This window comes from Ptychodera flava, unplaced genomic scaffold, assembly GCF_041260155.1.
Source record: "Ptychodera flava strain L36383 unplaced genomic scaffold, AS_Pfla_20210202 Scaffold_77__1_contigs__length_564769_pilon, whole genome shotgun sequence".
NCBI lineage: Eukaryota > Metazoa > Hemichordata > Enteropneusta > Ptychoderidae > Ptychodera > Ptychodera flava.
The window spans coordinates 551495-561483 of record NW_027248399.1 but is presented as its reverse complement, the minus strand read 5'-3'; the positions used below and the strand labels follow the sequence as shown (position 1 = coordinate 561483).

Below are 9989 nucleotides of genomic sequence, written 5' to 3'. Positions count from 1 at the left end.
TATTTTGTGATTAGGTCGAACGCGTTTCCAGCGGCACCGTCTCTCAGGATAAAATCAATTTAGAAATACCACAAGTATTTTACCTAAGTGAAGACAATTATAACTTAGAAATGTAAGTGGAAATTGCACATTGACGTAATGTGATTTAATCCTTAAATTGACGCTAAATGTACTGAAGTCTAGTGCGGACGCCCCTCCAAAGAAAATGCATCCGTCTCCGTTTTGTCACATGACACTAAATACTGTTGCATCTTTCAAATAAAACTTCAACTGACAGAGATGTCGACCCGTCTCAATATCGATATGCGACTGAAAATTATTGATTTGTCTACGGCTGGAAACAGTGTGCGTCAGATCGCTGAACAGCTGAATACGCCAAAGTCTACGGTTCAGAACGTGTTAACCCTCTTTACCAGGACAGGTTCCGTTTTGCGGCAGAAGATACCTGGAGCTCCCCGATCAAAATGCTTGCCGGACGTAGTTGAATTTGTCGAATTTCTCAAATTCAAAAAAGCATCGATCACTGCCTCTGAGATACGGGCAGAACTCCTTCGTGAAAGCATTTGCACGGAAGAGACTCTCCCAGCATGCAGAACGATATACGAAATTCTCAGGAGAGATCTGAATTACTCATACAAGAAGATACAAAGTATTCCTGCTGAACAGCTGACTGAACGGAATTTACAGAGGATTATGCTGTATATTGATGCAGTCACCCAACTGGACCCTCTCAGCGTTCATTTTTTCGATGAGGCAGGCATCAAAAGGACAACCGCTAACAGACAATACGGGCATAGTTCAATAGGCCAGCGTGCGTTTGAAGTTCAGCGTTACACATCAGACGTGAATTTTACTTTAAACCTCCTTCACTGCGCGCGAGGAGTGAGTTACTTCAGTATTCTTGACGGCCCTTCAAACGGATTAGAAATGGTGCACTTTTTCGAGGAGGCCCTAGAAATGGTAGATGACCAAGGTCAACAGATTTTATCACCAGGCGATACTGTGGTATGGACAACTGTGGTTTCACCACGGGCGCTTTGCAGAGACAAACTTGCGCCAACTACTGAATGACCGGAGAGTGGATCTGATATTTCAACCCCCTTACAGTCCCGAAATGAATACGTGTGAACTTTGTTTTCGCTACGTGAAATGGTACCTTCAACAGCATGATATATTTGCTACGCAATTTACAGAAACTGCTATCATAGACGGAGTTTCAGAAATTACACCGATAATGTCTCGGAATTTCTTTAGACTATGCGGCTTCCCGTTGTTTTGACTCTGATCATTCATCGGCCTTGGGACCGAGCATCACGCGAATGATTACTAATCAGCTGTACATGGCATGCAGTATTTTACACATGCGTTTATGTTTTTCTGTTGCTGTGGGCGCAAATTTGTACCTCATTAACTCAGATTTGCCCACAAAAACTTACCAAATCACCTATCTATCTTTGAACTTTGTGACATTCTGATGGTCCCGTAATCAACCGAGCGGAATACAGCTGATCTGCGGACTTGAAGTCAGCTGGACTAATACATGTCAACGTTGTCAGAGTTTCTCTCACGCTCAAACTTTTCTTTAAACATAGGTTTGGATTATGTAGTTGTTTTCTAGATTGATATGCAAAACTGGCATGACACTGATGTTCCTAATCCATGTTTTGAAGCGTTCTCCTCGGCAATACTGAGACTTGTATCAAACTACCGTTATACTCTGTAACGCGATATAGAATAAACGTTGTTGACAAAGTGAGACTTAGTTGTGCACCTGTATTTCGTTACACTCAATACATCCACTGGTTTTCACATTCAGTATTTACAACACATCAATTGAATATTCTTGTAAAATGCAGTATTTTAATAACAAAGGAAAAATGTCATCCTAAGACATGGCACATCTGAAAGGAAAAGTTTGTTGTAGGTAAATATAATCTTCATGAATAAACTCAATACAATTGGCCATGGGTTTTTTTAAATAACAAATAGAACATTTTTTTTGGAAACATAATAAGTTTAACAGCAATGCAATGTGAAACGTTTGGGTACGCTTATTATGATGAAAAGCTCAGATGGAAATTATTTACGATGTAAATGAGCTTTGTATCAAACGGCCAAAATACGACGAATTTACCGGTAGAACAGCAAAAGTAGTCTGTTGTGCACACTCGCTGACAAGATATGTACCGGAAGTAGCTGAATCACATGAGATAATGAACGTGGAGTGCAGTATTTTTATGCACTTTTTCAGCAGTCCAAGAATGCCAAAATATAAATGCATACTGCTTGACAAGTCCGCGAGATCATGTACCGGTAAATCCAAACTTCAATGAGAGTCATGTGTCTGTCGCGTTCTTCTTCGACGTCCCAGTTTGTAATAGCAAAGCAGCTTCGAAGAGTGCATCCATATTTGACATGTGTTGTTCAGCATGACGATCTGTTGCTATCGGGGATGGCCGGTGGCAGCTGGTGTCGGTAGAAATTGCTGCTGCGGCCGTGACTTGTTGAGTTGGTGGTGCCCTAGCTTGAATATCTGTACTACCAGATATTTGACGTAACCCGGCGTCAATCACATGAGTTGGCATATTTTCGCGCGTTTCCGAAAGCATCTCTGATGACGATATGTTGTGCGGTCGAGATAGAGAGTCTACAGGTGTAAACTGCCCGCTCGTTCTGTTTCCTGTATCTTGGAATGTAGCGACTTGGTACGACGGAGATAATCCCATTCCATAATATGGGAAATTTGGGCCTTGAGTTGACGATACGTGTTGGGAGGATAAAAATGGATGGCGAAACTGTTGGGCATATACATGGTCAGGCAAAAGTTGTGCCGGTGCGCGTGTGTAACCTGGATCTGGAGTTAACGAGGGCTGGAAATGGAAAGGATAAATTGCGGAGGATAATAAAACATGTCGCGGTAACTTTCCCGGCGATTTGCGCGAGCGATACCCTTCAGCTGATGAGGTGTAATGTCATCATCTTCCGACTGCGAAGATTCGACGTTCTCTGCTTCACGATCTGCACAACGCCCAATCCTCTTACGGCATTTCCGAATCCTTTCTTGCTTGTGATGTCCACTGGAGTTAGCGCACTCCGTATCGGAGAGGTCCGAAGTTTGATGACTTTTCATTGTTTGCACCGGAGACGCTTTGTGAAAAACGAAATGAAATAAAAGGAGATTAAAAATAATCAATAAACAAGCAAATAATACATTTATACATATTATGAACGACTTTATGTCGCACTGCTCACTACATTCATGAAGTACAATTTATTGTTGAATTCAACTCAAAATGACTATATATGTTTACTTACCATTGATAAGAATATCGTATATTTTTGTTATTTGTACAACTTTCCTTTTCCTCTGTCGAGCATCCGCTGTATTCGCTGTTCATGGAGCGCAACTGTTCTTTGATGGCCCTGGAAAATATTGTACGATCATTTTCGGCGTTAGACAGTGCGGGAAGGTTCTTTACTTGGTTATTGAGGCTTTCCTCAGAATGCTTAGGTCACGTTGAAGGTCAGTTTTGCCTGTCGTTGTTCGACGATTGTATTTATCAGGGAAGGCAGCGAGGAGCCGTGGGGTGATGGTTGTTGTGAAAACACTGGTAGATCGACTTTGAAAGTCATGCAACTGCTTTAGTTCGTTTTCTTTCGATGTTATTACTTTTGTTAGTTGGCTTCCCCGCTCCTTTAGTTGTTTTAGACGTGCCATGTAGTCATGTTTGTGCTTATCCGATCTTCCGCAGAAAATGTAACCTCTGCAAGGCTCACCGAGTGGACAGCCCTCGCTGTTCCTATTGCCGGTAGCCCTGTGTCCGCGGCGGTGACAAATGTTGCAAGTACTTCTGAGATTAGTTCCCACGGGTTTGGCTTCGGTAACTACTCTGTCCATTTCTTGCTTCTGTGCTATCACTGCCACTTTTTCACTTTTGAGAAATTCTATTTCCTTACACATCTCTTCCTCTTTCTTATCTTTCCATCGTTTGCTTTTCGACTTGACGGTCTCTAACTCATGATCAAGTTGTAGTTGTTGTCTTGCTCGTATCCGTCTTTCGCCATCTCCGCCTGCACTGTTGTCATTACTAGACTCATCCCGATCTCTTTTTCGGCCTTGTAAAACCATAGCTGGTGAACACCCTTCGCTGACCATAAGTTTTAATCGAACGAAGTCCGCATTATGAACTGGTGCAGCGCATCGGTACATATCTTGAAGATCATATTCATTATCACTGAGAGTGATGACAGTCTTCTCATCGTTGACGTACTGTAACTGAAAAGCTACATTCTTGAGCGATGGTATGTTTTGAGTGATGAAAGACGTCAATTGGGAATATTGTTTGAGTTGTTCTTTGGCGTACACCTGACGGGTTCTGCCGCGGTAAAGTATTTGAAATTGGTACATAATGTTAACTGTGTTCATTTGAAACTTCACTTCGCGAGGGTGAAACCGCTCAGCTAACTACCTGGAAGTTTTGCCGCCAAGAAGTCGTGTGACCACTCATTGGCCGTCCTCTATGGAAGATACCACTCATTCACAAACTTGCAACGAACATCATGCACATTTTATCGAAATTCGATGAGCAGTAAATGAGACCAAAAGTGTAGTTTGAAGAAATATTTTTATTTATCAGTGAAGTTTCACTCCAGTAGTGTATGATTCGGATATTATTATCTTCACTCGTTTTGAATCCCACCAAGCAACAAGCAGCCACCCCTATACTGAATTACTCAAACCCAGATAAGCTTATTGCAACATCTCAAAGTGGTCTGCAGCTGACTGAAACATAAAACGATATCGCTGACAAGTTAACAAAGTCACTGGCGAATTACAAAGGGAAATAGCAATATGCCTCGCAATACAGCTGGGTACTTTGCTAATTAGGTGTCCAGTTTCTATTCGCGCTCGCTGTAACTGTCCTTTTCGCTCTCCATGATCCAGTATACATAGCATGGAAAAGTTATTGAACCATAGCGGAAATGCGCCTGCGCCTGTTCCATTCCTGCCGCTTGCTGTGCTGGCAATCGGAATTCCGCGAAAGGAAATTACGTATTTGCATTGTTATTCTGACATCAAATTTCCACGAAACGAAAACGAAGGGCTCTGGAGCACTCTTAATAGCGTTTGCTGACACCCGGGAAATAAAGTTGCTTCAGTCCACAATATCTGGCGTAGAATTTAACAAAGATAACCGAAAATGGGTGCTACAAAATCAAAGGTTAGTTCACTTTAAGGAAAAATGCTTCACAGGTAATGACTTAAGCCTGTAGTGTCATTATGAGGTAGCAGCAGTACTGTAGCTCGAGCTGCTGTACTACATCTAATGATGAGGTTGCCTCCGTCATGGCATTTGCTGCTGCTCAGTGCTTTCGTTTTAATGTTCGTCAAAGTTTCGACAAAGCAGTGTTACAGAGTAGCCTTTATACCATGCGGACCCACACTTCAGGCAGCCATTCATATCAATCTGATTAAAATCAGATGTAGAGTACGGCGACGTCTTCTTATGCGTACGCGGTATTCTCTCGCTGTCGCCCCTCGCTATTCGAGAGAATACCGCGTACGCATAAGAAGACGTCGCCGAACTCTACATCTGATTTTAATCAGATTGCCATTCATATGTACACATGCAAGAATGACAAAGATGCGTCTTAGTAGGCGACTGCTAGTGTACAATGAATACTCGACGACATATTCATGACTCAGAGTACAAGCTACAAAAACAGCCAAGCATGCAACATTGATAGTTTTTCCACGTTCTACGCAGCAGTGTCCGACGCGGCGTCGCGCGCGTGCAGCTATAAGCTTATGTATAGGATAAAGCCCGAGTACGAGGGCTCTTCTTGTATATAAAGTCCAACCAAACGATAAAATGTCGAGGCCGCAGGCCGAGACATTTTATCGTAGGGTTGGACTTTATATACCAAAGAGCCCGAGTACGAGGGTTTGATCCGACTTAAAAGCTATCAACATGAACTTTGGGAGAGAACGAGTTTTTGACTAAATCAAATATGATTTGTTTGACTAAATCAAATATGATATCCGCGATTTGAAGAAATCTATCTAACTTCACCCTAAAGACATCCATACTATAGTTTCATTGGTGAACCTGGTACTTCTGAATTTCGTATGTGGGAAACGAATAGAAAACTGAATTTATAATTTTATAGTTTTCAAGTGATCAGAGATACAAAAAGATGAAACGATCGCAACTTCCAGTTTAAGGGGTATAAACAATACAGGTACTGGGGAGCTGCTTCCTTCTGGTAAAATCTCAAAAACTTCAAGATTTTAAAGAATTTTGCTGATTTTTTACACGTTTGTTTTCTGATGTTTTTTTTTTTCAAACTACTCTGTTTCCGTATCTGCTTGCTTTTATTTTTTATTTTTTTTTGGTTGACCACACCTGCCAATATCTCACTTACTACGACAGTTAGGTGAGATTCATAGTCAAGGAAAGGGGCGGGGACACCAAGTGAACCAGAACATTTCACAACATACCGGTATGTAATTTTTTGTCAATTTGAGGAGTCAATAGTCTATTTTGGTCAGACAACTAAGTCAAAATTCTGTATTTTCAACAAAAAGTGCTTTGGTTATACATTATGCTTGAGAGTATAACAGGGTATGAAATGTATACATTACGTCAACAACGTCTCAGTCCCAAGTTTTTCAACATCATCTCGGTCCAAAGTCGAATTGAGACAGAAAGAGTAGGTCAAAACCATGGTACATTCCGATATATATATATATATATATATATATATATATATATATATATATATATATATATATATATATATATATATATATCAGGACATTACTGCTGAACTGTGCTGAGGTTTTAAAAACAGTCTGTCTGCGCACAACAGAGAAAAACTAAGAAGCTACTGACTCAAAAGTTGGAAATGATCTATGCTATACTTGATGTAAGTATGGCAGCTAACATTCATCGTAGTCCTCCTTGGCCAAAGGAAGTTGAAAACACGTTCGGTAGACTAAATATATAGTAGGTATTGTGGCGTTGTTAAAGTTCGTAGGAGAGAAATTAGTACTTTTCAACAGCACAACTACTATGGATAAGATGTCAACATTCATAATGTAGCTAAAAATTGTCACTCTGCCTGCCAATCTGCTGCATTCCTTTGCAGGAGCCTCATGGACTTGCTCAAGTCTTTCCAGACTCGTTTTCTACGACATAACAAGAGTCTATACACTCAAGGTCGGCTAAAATTCCAGGACTTTACTTACAATGTTCAAGGAATTTTAGAGTTCCAAAATAGCTTTCCAGACTTGATTTTTAAAATGCATCATTCACATTAAATACCATTTTAATATTAATCACTTTAATTTTAATCATTGTTATTGTATCAACCGTCGATATTTAACATTGTTAATAAATTACCCTCTTCAACTTCTGAAGACTGCACTTCATTTTTAGTGATTTTTCTATGACTTTTAAGCATGATTTAAAATTCAGCGACTCTCAAGGAGCTCATGGATTCTGATAACCGATTTGAAGTATTTTATTTAAACTTGGTACATTTAACAGACAATATTTCATGAAGTATGCAGACACATCAGTCTGCCTCATAATACCATGCAATATATCCATAGTACCTGGCAGACATTTTGTCATATTCCATAATTTTTCATATTCATATCTAAAGCCATTACTCAGACCTTCCATGTCCGATTTTATTCAAACTAGGCACAAATACAATGCACAGTATATGTGTATGCACAAGAAACTTCTTCAGTGTTATGATGTACATGGCTTCATGGCTGCTGTTTTGCCATGATCTCATTGCATTCAACTTGGCCCATACGAAACACCTAATAACACATACATATCAATTCCCTCACCAGATGATGTAATATAGCAAACCCATGTCCTGAGCATCTGTTTTCCAAAGTGAGATGCAGGTATGATAGTATAAAATGTATGATGTCAACAAGCACTGCATAAAATCCACAAAGGCTGCCTGGAGGCAATTTACAAACTTTTTAATGTTCAGAGTACCTCCACAAAAAAGGTCCATTTTCATTTTGTTCCAACTTGGCAAAATCAATCACAATTCTTGTGTACACAAGCTTGTCATTTTATTTTGCATCACACTCGATAGGACAAAAGGCATAATTTTTAAAGAATATCTGAAGTTCTTAACCATATCACACCTACACTGCTGTGAAAAAACGGACGATGCACCCTGGCTCACATGTACATGTCTATTGGTTTCATAATGCAATTAAAGATGGCTGCTTTGAGTAAATCTATTAAAGTTTGCAAGAGAGTTAAGTTTATGAACTGGCATACTAGCATAAAGTTGATCATGACTTGTTCAACAACTATTCATTAATATGAGGTTATCCCTCGATATCACCTCTTGGTGGGGTCGTATTGCTGCGAGTGCGGTTGTGGGCCGCATCACACTCGTGTGATGCGGCCCACAACTGCACGAGCAGCAATACGACCCCACCAAGAGGTGATATCGAGGGATAACCTCTTTATCATATACCTATGCCCACGTTATTGAATGAATAAATCTCGTATATTAAAATATGATACGTTTCACTGTGGTTTTTCTTGATGGACTACATTTGTTTGCGTCATCTTGCTAAGGCGGATTGATATACTAGCGTCTGACGTAATCTATCAGCTGGCTCATTGACAATTATTTTACGGTTGAGCAGAGAAATGCTTGAACTCTGTCATCAAACATGTAGGATATCTACCGAATCCGTACGGTACATGCAAGTGTTGTGTTTGGTATTATTTTCCAGAACGCATTTACCATGAATACATGATTTTTGAAAGTTGTGCTTTTAAATTTGCCGGTCCTCCGACATGTCCGATAGCACTTTTGCTTGTCGTCTGCGCGTCTGTGCTAATGCACGGACGGAACAGCTGGTCTGTCATCGATCTGTCAGTGCCCGTACGGTGTGATGCTCTGCTCTTTAATTTGTTCAAATTGGTAGCACTACTAGCAGGTTAATTCGATATCGACACATGTGTTTTATTTAGTTACCCGCATTTCCCTATGCTTCAAAACCCTGCCACTTTTGGAGATCGGACATGATATCGTAGTCAAAGTCAAAATCATAGACGGACACCATGGTTTGTTTTGATTAGGGCGCCACCATGTAAGTAGTCCGGTATGCAAATCAACAGGCCGTATCAGGCTTTGTTATGTAAATCAACAGGTCGTATCACTTTTTCATATGCAAATATTCAATTGAATGAAAGAAAGACGCGCTGATCATTCCTTTCATATGCAAATCAACAAGGCGTATCACTTTATTGACATGCAAATCAACATGATAAATCATGTCACTGAACTCAGTACAGACACAATACAGGGCATAGGTATATGATAATGCCTAGTTATTGGTGGCTGACCGGAACATCCGACCTAGACGAATTTCAGACAACCCATCCCCCTAGTCAATATTTGTAAGCCCAATTTTCTGATCATTGGCACAAGGGGCCTTGGACGTCCCGGTCATCTCGTCCCTGGCTGCGTTTTCGGTAAGCTGTTATTGATGAGGACTATGTCATCAATTGTTTTCTGTATTTAGGGAAATATGCTGGCCAAAGACTTGTAAGAAGCTTTTGTGTATTCTTCGCTGAAGTCACTTAAACCCTTCTCTTCTGAGATTAAAACATAACATCAAGGCTTCACAATCCTAATTACCTCTAAATTCTACAAACTTGTTCACAGAAGATGCAGACTGGCAGAAAAGTGTCAGGTTTTAGGAATTTGAAATTCTGTTCCCAGGGTCATTCTTTTCTGATGTAATTCTATAAACGTTGTGAAATTCTGATGAACTCGTCCTCACCCTTCCTGACAATGCCTTGCAATCGCCGTGTGATGTTTTCATGGAGAACAGTATTTTGGACAAAATGGTCAATTAGGTTGTGACTTTGCATGAAGTACATCGGTAATTTCCATTTTGCAGATATTGGAGTAGGTCATTCAGAAATGTG

General features: G+C 40.4%; 1 protein-coding gene across 1 annotated transcript; it reads left to right on the top strand.

Moving 5' to 3' along the window:
* Positions 1 to 279: 279 nt before the first annotated feature.
* LOC139128909 (paired box protein 1 homolog) lies at positions 280 to 1071 on the top strand. Its single transcript, XM_070694609.1, has one exon. The coding sequence runs from the start codon at positions 280 to 282 to the stop codon at positions 1069 to 1071; it is 792 nt and encodes a 263-aa protein (XP_070550710.1).
* Positions 1072 to 9989: the final 8918 nt, after the last annotated feature.

Coding starts and splice junctions, on each gene's coding strand:
- LOC139128909 (XM_070694609.1), top strand. CDS start 280: ATGTCGACCCGTCTCAATATCGATATGCGACTGAAAATTATTGATTTG.